Source organism: Columba livia, chromosome 1 (genome assembly GCF_036013475.1).
Source record: "Columba livia isolate bColLiv1 breed racing homer chromosome 1, bColLiv1.pat.W.v2, whole genome shotgun sequence".
In the NCBI taxonomy this organism is placed as follows: domain Eukaryota; kingdom Metazoa; phylum Chordata; class Aves; order Columbiformes; family Columbidae; genus Columba; species Columba livia.
In genome coordinates, this window is record NC_088602.1 from 147,089,173 (window position 1) to 147,105,343 (window position 16,171).

General features: G+C 37.9%; 1 protein-coding gene across 1 annotated transcript in view; it reads right to left on the reverse strand.

The window, feature by feature from the left end:
- Positions 1 to 819: 819 nt before the first annotated feature.
- Positions 820 to 16,171, reverse strand: part of DCP1B (decapping mRNA 1B) — a 45,729-nt gene continuing 30,377 nt past the window's right edge. Inside the window, exons 6-9 of the mRNA XM_065036518.1 lie at positions 11,839 to 11,967; positions 10,290 to 11,129; positions 3,743 to 3,991; positions 820 to 1,909 (exon numbers count right to left, since the gene is read on the reverse strand). Of these exons, the coding sequence (XP_064892590.1) occupies positions 1,829 to 1,909; positions 3,743 to 3,991; positions 10,290 to 11,129; positions 11,839 to 11,967 (1,299 nt within the window). The 3' untranslated portion in view covers positions 820 to 1,828. The remainder of the gene's footprint in view (positions 1,910 to 3,742; positions 3,992 to 10,289; positions 11,130 to 11,838; positions 11,968 to 16,171) is intronic.

The following is a 16,171-nucleotide window of genomic DNA, read 5'->3' on the forward strand; positions in this document are numbered from 1 at the left end:
AATTACAGAAGTTCTACAAGTCAAATGAGGTCTTTATATGTGTCCCCATCATCTTTAAATTGCACTCTCTGATAATCCAGCATCAGACACCAATTATTCATGTATTTAGCCTCATACAAACTCTTTTGTGTAGATTCCAATTTCTTCCATGCCAGTTCATTCAGAAATAATACTAATTAACTCAGCAGAAACCCATAAATTATAATGGCGACATAAATTATAATGGCTACGGGCTTAGAACTAGGACTTGCTATCTTTAAAGCCTGCCTTTCCCAATATCTGCTCAACATGTTCTTTTCACTGAATCTGCAAGAATTGTAAGCAATTGGGTAACGAAATGGAACTATAATACAACTTGCTCTCTGTGAGTGTAGGAAAAGTCTGGCAGTTTTGTAGGCATGCGTCTCTTGGGGTTATTACCTTGTGTATAAAGAAAGTAGCTTGTGACTTTTTTTTTAATATTGATTAGCGGCTTTCCCAAGGAATGTGAGCAAATCCCCTCGCCCCTTGCCTCCCCCTCCAAGTCACACTCTTACACTGGAGAAAGGCCAGATGGATGAGGGTGGGGGCAGCTGTTGGAATCATTACAACTATACTAATTGAAACCTGCATCCTAATTTACGCTGAAGAACCTTCACAGATGAGGCTACTGAGTTGTGCCTACATCAATGCCCACAGTAGAGTGTACGCTCATTTATGGGTTACTGATTGGGTTCTCTGTGCCCACAAAAGAAATGCCTCCTTGGCAACAGCTCTGGGTTCCTACACTGTAGTAAACTGGCACTTTAGCAGCAGATGCCAATACAAATATACATAAAATTTATTTCAGTCATTTATTCTAATTGATTTTAAACCTCATGTGTCTTCTGCCAAGTGTAAAAACATTTTAAAGTCATACACATACAAGTGACCCAACAATTCTAAATACATAGTTCATGGTACATGAAAACAGATTCAGCACATAGTGGGGATTATCCATTTTATTTTCTTTAGAAATAGATCAATGAAATCACTGTGCTCCAGGAACATACTAAAAAAAAATTAATGGGACTTTTATACCAGGTAGCCTTCCCCTGAACCAATTGTACGTTGCTTATAATAATGCAGATTGGATCTGGAATAATAAAAACATGAATCCAGTGCCACTCCAGAGCTATGCTGATAGCAAGCACATTCACAAACACCCCCCTCCCACCCAAGTTCTTCAAAACACGTGCAGAGTCCCATTTCTACAGCTAAAAATATTCTTGTTAAAATAGAAAAAGATTTTTCTACAAAAATTTGGGGGAAGGTCACGGCATTTAATCTAAACTGCTTTGCAGACAACTAAGTACGATGGTAGGTCGGCCTTCCCAAGACTTTCCCTTCCAAGATTTCACCCGGATTTTCACGTTCCTAAAAATAGTCCAACATTGCCACCCTGCGGTCAGAGATGGGCACGCTCATCGTGACAGATGATGCGACGTCTCTCAGCGAAAATCCACGAGAAATAGCTAGTCAATGAATCATCACCCTGCAAGTAAAAAAGGAAACTGAATTCTGAGAACTGGGTCCTTATGCAGAGAAAGCAATCTTAAGTATGGACCAATATAAGAAAAATAAGATATCTTGTGATCAAGTCTTCAGTATTGTGATGCTCCTCTCCCTGAAGGCACAATCCACTTCTGCTCCCTTCTCAGTACAGCACGTATTTGCCAACAAGCAAAATCTATGTGTATGCAAAATGCCTAAGACCATTCACTTCTTTAAACGTAAACGTATTTGAAAAATTGGAAACCTTTTTCCTGGAGTTCAGGAAGCAACAGAAATTGAATTTAAAAATCATCTTTCACATAGACTTTTTCACTGCTGCCTTTCTCACGCTGAAGAGATATGCTTCATAAATAATGTTTAAGAAGTTGTCATCATTCTGAAAAACAAAACAGGTAATTGTTAGTGCATGATAGGTGTTTTGAGCAAAGAGATTAGAAGGATTTTCTATTTCATGGACCAAATACTTTTCAACCTTACAGTTTTAAAAAGTGAGTAATAGGAAGGCTGTTTCCTTTACCAAAAAATAGATATTATTTCCGAGCCTTGCTAGTAGCCTTAGAAGAGCTGGATGTGAATATAAATTTTACTGCAGCAAACAGGACTGTATCTCTATAAGAAGTAATGACGACAGAGAAAGCAGACTGTCCAAACTCTGGATTTAACTTGAATCCACCATTCTTGCATGACAATGCAGTGACAGTACAACCCTGTAATTTCTTCTCTTTGGCCTCATTTACCGAGGGATTTCCTTAAGTAGTTTCCACCATTAGGACAGTGATAATTCCAAGCATGTCCAAAGGAACAGTGGAACACTCTGGGTTTTGATCCTATACTAACTCCTACCTACGCAAATCTTTACATCTTCTTTAGCTCTTTCAGACTTAGTGCTTCTAAATGATGCTGCTTTAACTTTTTCCTTCTGAAGATTGTTTTGCAAAAGTGGGTTAACCCACATTAAGAAAGAGTGCCCTAGGGAGCTCACATAAACATAGGAGGACAATTTAAATCAAGATATTACTTCAGGAAAATCAGGAGCACCCAAGATTGTAGTTTTATATAATGGAAAATAACAGGTAAGAAACTGGCAGTAAATCATTCCCATGTAATTAAGTTAATCCTAACTACCACCAAGAACAGCAGGGTTAAATATTTTTGTACATTTTACAAGTACAGTTTCAGAGGGTAAAATCCAATTTTTCTTGACTAGTTTCCTTTTTAACTTCATACATGGTTTTACTACTGTCTAAATTCTTGAATTATGTAAAGACAGGATAATGTGATATTCTTACTTTTTAATCCCGAACTAAAAATACAGGGAAAAATGAGAAAAGTCTCTAATTTGTTAAAGATGCTATTTTATTTCTGGCTCTATAACTTAAACCACATTTTAAGTAATTCAACATTCCAATAATTACTTATATTTTTATTTCAAAGCCATAAAGACACATAGTTTTGGCCTACAAACTGGATTCTTAAGAACTTGTGTCTCTATTCCTTGTGCTTTGTAGCAAGGTCTTTAGTTACATAAACTCTCAACTTCTACTCTTTAGATATTCATCACATGGCAACTTAAGGAAAAAACCATTCATAACCACTCACATCATTCCAGAGCAGTAAACAATCATCTCATACATAATGTTATTAATGCTTTCTTATACTTAAACCTGTAAAACTGTAGCAAAAGGAATTTTAGCATCTGAACTAGAGAATTACATTGTATAAACTGAGCTAGTATATTTTTAGGTTATCTAACCTGTATTTTAAAGTTGCTCACGCTCATCCTGCAATTTTAATTTCCCATCTGAGCTCCTCTTACTGCTAATACACATCTCTGAAACATTTGGCAGCTAGGATAATCACTCATTATTTATCCTCAGCTAAAAGTATAATAGATGTCTCTCTAGCTCATAGGCCAAGCTTATGAAGCTTTCAGTCATCTTTGTTCTTTTCTGTCAAATTTATTATCTTTCCTGAACTCAAAATCAGATGCATTAATCAAAATCCAGCTAAGCCAGCAGTGTGCAAGGAGAGGCCATCACATCCCCAGTCTATGTCATAGCGCCCCGTTAACATACTTAGCACAAATTCCAACAGATATTTTAATTATTCATTTAGCCTCTAGATGGGCAGACGTGGCTGATCATAGGCTGCTTATATCAAAATGGAAATCTGGATTTTAAGCAAAGTAGGAGAATTCTTGGTGCTTCACCTGGATCAGGTGTAGAAGCGTTTCCTGCAGCTGCATCTTCGTCATCGAGCTGCTGTTGACCACAGATGTCTCGGGGGGTTGCAGAGGCAGGAGAAGGGCAGCTGAGCCACCAGCAGGTTCTTGGCTTGCTGTTGGCAACCGCCCACCTTCATTCGCTTTTGGTGGAGCAGGTGTGGACTGAGTGAACACCATTGGGGACATCAGCAAGGTTGGAGTCACAGTGGCAGGAATGCGTTGAGGTGAGATTACCTGTTCATATAAAAATAAAGTCATCGATTAAACCTATCTACTTAATTCTACGGGAATAAAGATGATGGAGACCGCGGACCAATTGGCAACAGGTACAGAGGCTGCTGGAGATTGACAGAGTTCTGTGAAACTCCAGTTCAGGACCACCCATATGATTTATTTCCAGATTAAAAGGTTGTCCCTCCAATTTGAGACTGCAGCAATGGATTCAAGCGTGATTAGGTAGGCAAACAACCTAAGGATGAGAGCATTTTCTTCAAGAAATCAGACTACTATTAAATATCAATACTGTTAGAGAGTACAGCTATAAAGTCTTCTACACAGGAACAGTAAATTGTTAAATTTAATCTTGGAGAACATGCAAATACCACTATTAAAGATTAATCTTTGTACCTAATACTAGAAAGTATTTTCCAATTATAACTTTCAAATTACTTTATATATATGTACATATCTTTTTCTTCTCATTTTACTTGAGGAGAAGGAAAAGAAAACAGAGATTAAGTTATTTATCTAAAGAGCCACAGTGAGCTGGTGGCACTGTCAGAAACAGAACCAACTCTTAACCAACAGGCTGCTGACAAAATCAAGGTGGTTCTAAAAGAGAAGAAAAACCTTGTTGCCGCAGTAGTCCTGCAGGTTCCCTCAATATCATAGCCATGTCAACCTACAAAGATAGGTGTCAAAGAATTTTTACTTTTAAATTTTGTAATGTATCTCGGAACACTAAAACATCCAGGAAAAGCAAATACTATCAGATACAATATACAGCATAGCAGAAAGTTTATTCTGTCTGTTTGCAGATATTGGAGCTCTCTCCAGATAATTCTAGTAATAAATCTTAATCCTAATCACCCATCTCCTTGCTATTCAAGCATCTGATCTTCTTTTTTTCAAAGAATAGAACATACAAAGGAATTAGTATGAGCTCACCAAAGCTCCTTTCTTTTGGGCTGGAGCATGATCTACTGCTCCTGTGTGAGGGTGAAAGGCTACTGCATCACTTCACTGCATGCCCTGGCTTACATTTGAATTCTGAAGAAAAATTTAAAACAAGTAAATAAAACTGAAGTTTATCTCCTAGCTGTGCAAAACAATGAAGTTTAATATTAAATAACATTCATATTTTTGTAGCTTGTCTTTATCCTACTTATGATTGTTCTAGCCAAGACATTTCTAAACAAGAAACAGAAAGAAATGAGGAGGACTGAGATTTCATGATATTTTATGCAAAATTTAAGGAAGCAGAAAGACTAGGGGTCAGGAAAGGCTCACGGATATTAGAAAGCATGTACTACACACCTAATGCAAAAATATCCCAGTACACACTTTAGGTAAATGCTGTTTCAGTTTCTTAAATACAGAGTACTGCTTAAAAATGAAACTCCCAACCTAGAGCTTTTTTCTACGTAATCATAACAGAAATCGTAAAGTCTGTGTTACACACTCTTGAATGAGTTAAGGTATTCCTAACTCATTGTAGGTTTGCTTCAAACAGTAAGGAAGCGCATATGTTTGTGCACCTATGCTTGAAAAACAATGCTCATTTTAGAAGAAAAGCCGTGTAAGGCCCAAAGTGACACCTCTATGGAGCGAGACCTTCACGCTGTGCACAGATGTTCCCTGTGGGAAGATTGTTCTCCTGCCTGTGGAAGATTGACTAAGTCCAGACACAGCGCTTCTGCTCTACTCCTCCATGCAGCTGAAGTAACTTGTCTTTAATTCAAGCAAAATTGGCAGGGTTTGCTTAAATCAGATGATTCTTCCTAATGCGATTTAAAGAATGCATATACAAGCTGCTTTCCGAGGGCAGGAACCTCCAGCAAAGGGACGGTGGTGAGCAGCTGGAGAGATAAACTGTCCCACCAATACAGCTGAATTTACCACAGACGATGTCAAAGACCGAGATGACATGTCCTTCGAAATCCAAAGACATTTCTCTCTGGAGTCCAAGTCAAATAAATAAAACTCGAGACAAACTGTGCTCTTAGTAATATAACAGTTACTACTGTCAAACACATATAAAGTTGTGGTTTAAAAGACACATGAAAAATGGTGTTTTCCTGGGATAGAAATGGCTTTTTGGTAGGACTTGCCAAGTATATGGAAGCTATATGGAATGAGCAATATTGCCATCTACTGGTGACACAGCTAATATTTACGGGGCTACTGCAGAACTTTTGTGTCAGAAGAACAGAAAATAAATGCATCAATTTTTTTCAGGGCATAGCATTTGTTTCTGTATGCAAACATTAAAATGTATTTTCTGCTAACAGTTTGTGCTCATAGCTTCTGCCATTGAACAATCTTTTACATATACAACCTGTTTTTTTCAAAACACATAAGGCAAATTTTCATTTTAGGTTTAGTTCACCTCACCTTCAGTCACTAGGAAAACTGATATCCACCCAAAAATGGGATGCTGATCTTGGCATTACTAGTGCAATTCTGCAGCACCATACTTTTGCTGAAAGCACTGAAAAGGCTCTGTAGGGATATAACAGACTTTGGGGCAACTTTTAGCTTCAAGAAATTTCACACAAGGAATAACAGCCCTTCCAAAAGGCTGTTCTTTCTTCTTTCCCACAGAATCTAATCTGAGTTGCTTGTTCATCCAGCCTCTGCTGAATTACCTCCAGCTTTATCAGGTCAACACTTAAATCTCTGAGACACTAATAACAGAGTAGAGGGTCTACCATCATCAACGAAGTACAAACAATGAAAAAATGTGCAAAATAATCATTGCAGCATATAGTATTCCTTCTCTGAAGCACAGACACTCACTAAGATATCTGTTTGATATTCTGCATGGCTGCTGGCAGCTAGATGACAGGATAGCTGGCAAATTCACATAACACCATGAACTAAGGAATGTATTGGATCTCCTGTAATGCAAACTGGCACTCTCTGTTGCTTCCGAGGCTTGTGGAATCCCACGTGCACCAAGTGCTCCTCTGGAACATCTAACTGGTTTTAGTGGCGTTACTTAAAACCGAGAACATTTAATGTAAGAATGGTTCAAGAACCTTGAGGACAGTTAGTACGAAAATAAAGCCAGCTACAATGCTAACATTGCTTTGTCTGTCAAGTTTAATTCAGAATTTTTAAATCAATGTTTAACTCCAGAATCTTAAATTGCTCTTCAAAACAAGTTTATTGCACCTATTGCATTCCTCCTGTACATGTTTACAATCTCATGTCGGAGAACAATTAGAGAAGTAATGGTGCAATGCTCACACCAAAAATATTAGGTACTGTGCATATATTCAGAAGAAGTAATGCTACGTACAAAATACATTCTTGATGGAATATGCTCCAAGAAATGAGAAAAATGGGCTGTAAGATAAGTGGCCTTCTGAAGAAAAGATAAATTTGTGTCAAGGTTATTGGAAGCACTTTTAAAACCATAACTCTGATTAACATAAACACTTAAGCGTGCATGTATCTATAATCAGGATAACTCATGCCTAACACTAAGCATATGCTTAAAAGCCCACTGCAGATTAATGCTTTTTTATTGCATCTTAAGCACACGTTACTCACTGTCTGCATTAGAAATACTTCACAGAATAGGGCTGGCACCAGACCAGATCGAATGTTTCCATGTATTATTCTTCAGTTCCTTTTTTTTTTTGGTAACTGGTCTCTTCCTTTCCATGTGGGAGATCAGTTCTTACACCATATGGAGATGCAGCAGAAGCCAATTTAAACTTGGACTTGTAATGTGTCAATTGTGGAAAAGACTATTGCTTTCTTTTTCTTAATGCTGCTGATGGATCTAGTGTGTTCCTTTAATATGATTTTTCCAACAACAGACACTGTCCAGATACCTTTCTATTCCTGTCAGATGTTTTCAAATTTGCTATTTCTCTATGCTGAATTGTAGTAAAAGCAGCAATACCGAAAGATAAATAATTACAGAGAACAAACCTTTTGCTGCATTTGTTGTCAGAATCTGCTTTGATCAATTTTGCATGAGCATGTGCAGATATATTTGTGCCAATTCAATTTCACTCGAATGTCTGTGTTTGCAGGCACGGCAGCACTTAAAGCCTTTGGTATACAGCAAGGATTGTATTATAAAAAGATTAATGTTGGTTTAAAAAGTTGTTTCGAATTTTTATTTTGTTATTTTATTTCAAAAGTAGGAATATCTCATGTGGCTACTTCATGGCATTCTACAGACTCAGTCCTTCGTTTTTAGCCCCCTCCTCTGTTGTTGTTGGCAATCTGCTGCATGTAAAAGAGGCCATTCCTTCCAGATTATACAGTTCTAGGTGTCCTAAACAATAATTAGTCACATTTTCATTACCATTTTTATTCTATGTATTAAGTCTCATTAACAATACTAAATGTGCCAGAAGAACTGCATCTAATACTGTTTTGACAGCAGCTGTTGCTGTGTCAGCCCATAAAACCACTCCTAGGCAGGCTCAGTCTACCCAGTCTGCTCACAGCCACGCAAAGTGAGACTGGGAGTCTCCTTAGTTACCTCTTCTAATTTTTTTTAAGGCAAACTTGCAGCAATAATTGCAGTGAATGAGACTTGTTCCAGTGAAGGTTTTTGTCTTATCTCAAGCTACTGTTCTACTCGTACTCAAGCATAAAATCATTGAAATTGCATTATGTCAGACTTCAGTAATTCCCTTCCCATATTGCAAGTAATGCTGCCATCATTTTCTTTTTCAAATATACACAAAGTCATTAGCCGTATCAGTATCAATATGGATTTTTCATTTGAAAATATATCAGCATATTTACCATTTTCTATTTATGCATACTGGCACTTGCCTCATTTCACTTTTACCTTCAAAGCAGGAATGTCTTATGTCTCCAAGCTATCTACATCTACCAGTGAAATCAGAGAATTTAATTTATAACAGGCAAATTCCATTCCCAGTGAAAAGAGAAGCACATTTTTTGTGACTCTGGATTCTCTTTTTATTCATTAGTACTCCACTGCAAAGTCAGAATACCATCTGTAAACAGCTGATCCTGAATAATTTCAATGACTAATCCTCCTCAAAGTCTTTCACACAGATTCAAAGGCATGCTGCTTTAATTAAAATAATAAAAATAATGATGGCTATTTGCTATATCAAATTCATCTTCCTTCCAGAATGAGAAATCTTGACCTGTCACAGTGTTAGTGACAGATGTGGCCCTTAATTGTTAAATGACTGTTTCAGCCTCTTCACGTGTAGGACAACTTTCTAGAATCAGGAGGATTCTTGGAGCATGCTGAAGTATTCTGTAGTCTTTCACTCAGCTTTTAAAGAAGTTGCAGCAGAAAAGCAGCTTTTGAACTTTACACTGAAAAGGTGAATGTTTTATCATTTGGATAAGTAACTTCTAACTCCAATACAAGTCAGACTCCAGCAGAACGTAAGTCCTGTGGACAGTTTGTCCACACTAAAGGAAGTTAAAAAGGGCCTGCTCATCCCCAAACAGGATATTTAAAGATGATCAAGTGCAAAAGATCCTACAGAGAATTAAGCTGTTAACAAAGACAGCAGTTGTCCAGGATGGGACATTTTGAAATCCAATTGCATCCAATCGCATCCAATTGCACATGATGCTTTTCTGAGGAACAGAAAAATACACTCATGTAGTAGACACAGAGTCTATTGTTATCTCCCGAAATCTTAAGAGACCAATCTGACTTTTAAGGTCACAATTGCCAGAGTTAATGGTTTTGGGTTTTTTGGACAGTATTCAGGCACAAAATATTTATTTCAAAATAACAGATAGCAAAAAAAAAAGCTAATGAATGTAGAAGTAGCACTTACGGTACAAGACAATAAATTCAGCAATGCATAAATACTTTAAAAATCTGCTGTTAGAAAACAAGTGACCTTTTAAGAACCTTTAGCATTCAAAGGAATGCATAGCTACACAGAGAGAGCTATGACTAATTTTGTAAGAAAAAATAATTATGAAACCTGAAATATTACACTCAATAGCCAGCAATTACACAGAAGAACTTGAGACCAAGTAGAGCAACTGAAAACTAGGTGAATTTTCAAAGTCTCTGGAAAAACCCAAGACTGCAGTATTTTTGATGATTATTGAAATGCGAGAGATGTAGCCTTCAGTATTTACAGTATCACAGCGTGGTAAATCATAACCTACTTGATGTTATTAAATTAGCACCCCCAAAACGAATTAAGTGCCAAATGTAGTAATACAATAACAAGAATATACCTGTCAAAACAAAGACTAATCTTAGGAAACTCTGAGTTCAAAAGATTGCTAGATTTTTTAAAACTCATTTTAAATTTGGAAGTTGCCCATTTACCTGAAGGAGCGAGCTCTGTTTTTCTGTACCCGGTGCCTTCTCTATCCAGGAATCCAGTGGTTTCAGTGTGTTGGTATTCTGAGTAACAACAGGAAACTTAGCTGCCAAGGTTGGTCTGCTGGATACATGCAACTGTTGCTCTTGTTGCACAATCTGGAGTTTTTTCAATAACTCTTGAGGTGAAATCACCCCAGAAGTAGCTGCTTGATTGCCAGAGAGAGAAAGTGGCTGTCTGGGAAGTTTGGATTGTTCTTTACCAAGTGTTTGAGACTCTAAAGTCTGGCCTGGTAGGGAACCATTGAAATACACCAAAGGTGGCTGGTTCATATTGTTCACTGGTGCTGCCGGTGCTCCAACAGCAGCAGGAGTCCTGCTGAACACAGAGGCTGTCGAGTTCACAGATCCTGTTGCACTGGGCTCCATCTTAGTCACTGACCCTGTCTGACTCTGTAATTTCTGCAACAAGCTCTGAGCGCCAGCAGTATCCTGAACCACGTGAGACGTCGCAATACCATGAGAAGTCACAGGTTGGAAGAGCCCTGTGAAAGCCTCACCCACAGGGTGGATATTGCCATTTTCACAGAGTCGGTTCTCGGGAAACTCAGCGAGCGGGTGAAGGTCTGTCCCACGCACCATGAGCTTCTGAATGGCGGGGCAAAGCTGCTTCTCGGCAGAGGGCGAATGCCTGCTGGGTTCTTCGTAGGACAGGGACCGTACCACACCCTGCCTCACAGGAAGATTCTCTTGATGCTGTTTATTAAGTGGCTCTGAGACATCTGGCTTTTCTTGCTTTCCAAACAGTGCTGTCAAAGACAAGTGCTGCGGTTCAGGATCCACATTCTGCGAGGGCACAAATGAAAAAAGTAAACACAGTTCCCTCAGGCATAAGTTACATTCAGCAGTGGTAATATTTAGCCAGCAGAATTCACGGAAAAGCCACGAAAACAGCTATGTTCTTTTCTCCCAGGAGAATTTTTAACAGTTTTGTCACATAGGAAGGGCAAGAAGACGGTTGTCAAGTTGCTAATGTGGGAGAAAACCACTGAATCTGAGATTTAGCAGTGGCTTCACTTTAAATGCCATGAAAGAGCATCTTCCCTTTCAGCCATCCATACGATATTAGCAAGAGACAGAAATCTCCCCTTGTGTAAAGCAGGGCCACTTCTTGTGCATCTTCCTGTCACAAATTAATTCAGTTTCTAGGATTTTCCAGTGTGATTCAGCTTAAATATATATCAAGATACTTTTCTTTATTTAGATTAACTATATTCACCTAAAGGAAAAGAACACAAAAAATGTGGTCCAGCAACTGACAACTGACCAGCAGCTCTTGGTTGCACCAGTATAGTATGCCTGCAATTCACATGCTTCCACATCATATGGTGGGGGTTGGAGGCTTTTTAAGAAAACAGATTTGTTTTTTATTAACGTAACTCCTTACGGCGGTTCCTCCTCAAATTCTGGCACTCACCTTCTGACTCAAATAAATATTCCTACATGGCTCCTGAATTACAGCAGCACTAGTCAGAAAACACACAAAGTATTTTACCTTGCTTTGCTGAGATATTCGTTGATGCTGGTTTTCACTTGGCTTCACTGGAATCGGTTTAATTAGGTTGGGGTTGTTATAGATTGCAGAAGAACTGGTTATCTGTTTTGGTTCTGAGCAAGTCTTACACTGCAATAGAAAGGAAGTATTTTTTAGTAAGCAGGACAATATCTTTTCCTGTAGTTCTGCACTATAGTAAAATCCAGACATAGCCACGTACTCAATAACTAAAAATATTAGTTGCAGCACTGATTATGAAATGTTATGCTACTGAAAGAACTATAAGAACTACAACCTAATTTTCTAAAACCACAAGGCACACGTAAAAATAAACACTTGATTCCAAGACTCCCTGAGTATAGGGCCTTCTTCTAATTTAAATCTCAGTTCTCTTTCTTACCTTCTGCTTTTGCAGCACTTAAAAAAGTATTAAAAAGCACCATAGAAACCAAGCAACAGACATGTTTTTCCCGCAGCAGTAGGCAGCTAGAAGTAGTTTAGATACATGGAGTATTAAAGTGCCCACAAAGAACATTTTAAATGCTCTTTCTTAAAAGCTTCAATTCTAACTCAAACTCTTTTACATAAATATTCCACATTGTGCGGACTTGTAGGATGCATTTATCTGCACAGATAAATAATTAAAGGTTCAATCAATTTGTAGAATCAGTAGATCTTCTGATTAAATATGACAGGATTAATAACAATATTTATAAAAAGATGGGCAGAGACTGATGACTAAAAGTGATCAAGGACATGGAATGACTAACAAGAAGAGAGAAGTGCATGATTTAATTCAGTAAAAATGCACAGAAAATGCTGCATGAAAGAGAAAATAAATGGAATAGGAAAATGTCTTATTTACACTGTGCAAAAAATAAGAATATACTCAACGAAACTAAAAAAGCATTGTGTATACAAAGAATGCTATTGTCAGTAGGAAACAAAACAGCATACTGCAAGTCATTGTCTCTTGATACAACTAAATCCAAGAAACCAGAAGGATTTTTTAAAGAATTTTTAAAGAAAAAGTTAATCCTATCTAACAAGAATATTCATAGATAATTACCTGAATTTGATGGGCCCTAAATTTTATGACGCAGGACTAATGGTTGCATAACGAATGATTACTTTTGGTTTGCTCATTCTTTCCTCCCAAGGTCTCAGTCCTGCCCATTACTGGGGTCAGAACTCTGGACTGGACAGGCTGACATCAGGACACACAGTGAAGTCACTGCTGTGCAACTGTGAAAATGTCAGCGTCCTTTCCAGAACTTTCTGAGACAAACTCATTAGGATGCAAATGTGTTAGGTGAGAAAATAACCCCCACTCTCGAATACACAAAATTTGTCATTTAATCAATTTCTGGCACCTACTGCAACAGTGAACAGAAACACTGGTTCCAGGGCTGCTCTGCAGAACAGAACTTGAGCTCTTGAGGGGACTCAAGGGGCTCTAGGAGGTTCTCAATGCCTTCTTTGCAACACTTGTCTCTGTCCATGGAGATATTTAGAACTTGACATAACATGGCCCTGAACACCCCACTTCAGCTAATTTTGCTGTAAACAGGGAGGCTGGACTAGACAATCTCCAGAGGTCCTTTCCAAGCTCAATGATTCTTTGAGCCTCTGCTGAAAAATGATCTCATGGGTATTTGGACAGCCAAGGGCTTCTGCAAGGAATTTCTGAAGGCACACTCTTGCGAAGTAGAAGTGTAGTCATGTACCTGGCTTTCTTCTTTTGTATGACAATTTTTGGTTCAAATGTTGATCTTAGAAAGAACTTTAATGCATGCACAGGCAATCGTGCCATCAGTTGGTTAGCTATTCATTTTGAAGAAAAAATAAGCATGTCTCTCCCCTTTCCTGCTCCACCCCTACTACATAAAGTGAGAAACTTCCTCAAGCACTAGATTGGAAAAAACATGAAGAACAAAGTACTGACTTTGCCAACAATGCAGAGCTTCACAGCAAAACTGAATTTCAGTTAAATATAAAACCACATAGCAAGCGCCTCATGGCTAAACTCAGCAGGCCACATTCACCATGTAAATATTCTTAAACTCAGCAACTTTTTTTGCCCTCTCTGGAAAAACTAAAAGACAAACAAACAAATAATTTTACTAGTATGTAGTTTCTCATTCACCAGAGCCTTGCTACCCATCTCACAGTGCAGTGCAAGTTTGATGGCTCAAGACGTCCCAAAATTAAAATAAAGAGCTAAGTCCAGAGAGTACTCATGGTGAGCCAAACAGTTTTCTTTTAAAGCTAGTCCACACTTATCGCCCTTCTCTATGATTCAAAAGTCTGATTAATGGAAACCCTCAACAGGAATCTACACTTCAATTTCACTTTTTCTAAGCAATTAATATTTAAAATAGCTATGAATGGATTGCCTTGAAAAATCAGAACAGAAAGAAGCCACGAAAAAACAGTGTAGAAGACAAGCCTATAACACTAACATAATTAAAGCTTTTACGTTAAGGAAAAGTTTTCTTTCCATTTACTAGCTCTGAGTTAAATTTATCAATGCACTACTCAAACAAATTTTCTTAGGTTCTTCTGAGCTTGAATTTGAGTAACTTAATTTTTTGTTGTTGTTTTCTACAAGCTTTATTTTCACTTCATTTCAAGGCAGTTCATATGGACTCTCAACAATTGAGACTTCTGCAACCTCATCCACCTTTTAAAAATTTTAAATACACTAGGTCAAATGACTGAATTATTCTTAAATAATTTTCCCATCCAGTTTCTGAGTGGTGACCTAGCTTGTCCCTCATTTACTTAAAGACAATTAAGCATCTTGCCTAGTTAATTATCAGGTGGAAGCTTTTTTTTTTTTTCATAGTCCAAATAAGTGCTTCCTATAGTCCCTTTTTTATCTATACTAAAACAAGTGAAGATTATTTTCTTTTTTAGATTGGACAGATCCTACATGATACTACATAGACCAAAACCACATGTCAGTAAGATTAAGTAGCTTTTTTTCTCCCAAACTTTTCCCTTTGTAATGATGCTGTCTTTTCTTCAATATACCTCCTTATTGATATTTTTCAGCATAGCTTTTTGGGCAAAAACCATATAAGCACATACTTAAACTTTTTTCTTTAACATGATAGATACTCTTGTATGTTTCACCATGAGTTTTGCAGAATTTAAACAATACTCATATTTCCCCAGGGTATTTTAATAGGCTGAATTCTTCAGAAACAATAAGAACCTTTGATTCTACTGTCCTATGCTGCCTGCTCACAAAACCAAGCATTTAAAAATGAGGTGAGAAGCAGTAGAGTTTAACAGAATTATTACTACATAAGCATTTGTCAGATCAAATTCCTCAGCAAAATGTACAGCAGCATACACAAAGGCCTATAGAGAACGACATTGACCTGAGCTGGTATCATTCCCATGGTTTGATAACATGGCAAGTAGGCTGGTATCGAATACAGAGAAGTATGCTGAAGAGAAAAAAAGCCTGTGATGGTTTTGAAGAAATCTGTAACTATTTGAGCTCAAAATACAAGGTCATTTTGGCAGATGGGTAGCTTGGCCTTGCCGATGAGTAAGTTGGGAGCAGCGGCATGACATTTTAAACAACTGTCAGGTGGACAGGTAAAGAGGATTGCAGATGCCATCAACATCAAACATGAAGGAATAGCATGAAAGAAATGTCACCATGCTCTTTAGTGATAAAACCAGAAGGGTACTCATCAGCTACAACATTTGATGATTACTACATCTTGCTTCACACGGGTCTGTCCCTTAGTCATGTGTCTTGTTCAAAGCTATGCTCCTGCAAAAGGCCCATAAGAAATCAAAAGGTTCTAAGATCAAGTCAAAGAAAAGCTAAGCAACACTGGAAAAAATATACAGATGTGGTGAATGTCAATGAAAAAGAACAAGACCATGACTGAGGATGTTTTGGCAAGTTTGGTGTAGTCAGAGACATTTGAGACAAACAACTGCTCTGTGTTGTGAGGTTTTTCACAGCCTACCTGCACAATATGAAGTTCTAGCTGAACAGAACATTATCAAAGGAAACAGATAACAGACAAGCATCAGACCTCAGTATTGCAGCTCTCCTGAAGCAAATACCATGTCACATCCCCATCTCATGCTCTGTAGCATAAACCTGACTTTGAGACATATAAGCTGCTAAGACCTGTTAATTACCAGGAGGAGATGCTAGAAAGTCTGTTACAAGGAAAGAAGGTCAGCCGAGAGCTGATGGAACTTAGAAGAGCTTTGTAGACAGATGTCTATGCTGAAGGAAATGAAGAGGCCTTTGAAGCTGTCAGAGCTAAAAAGCCCCGGAAACTGGGCATTTCTACCT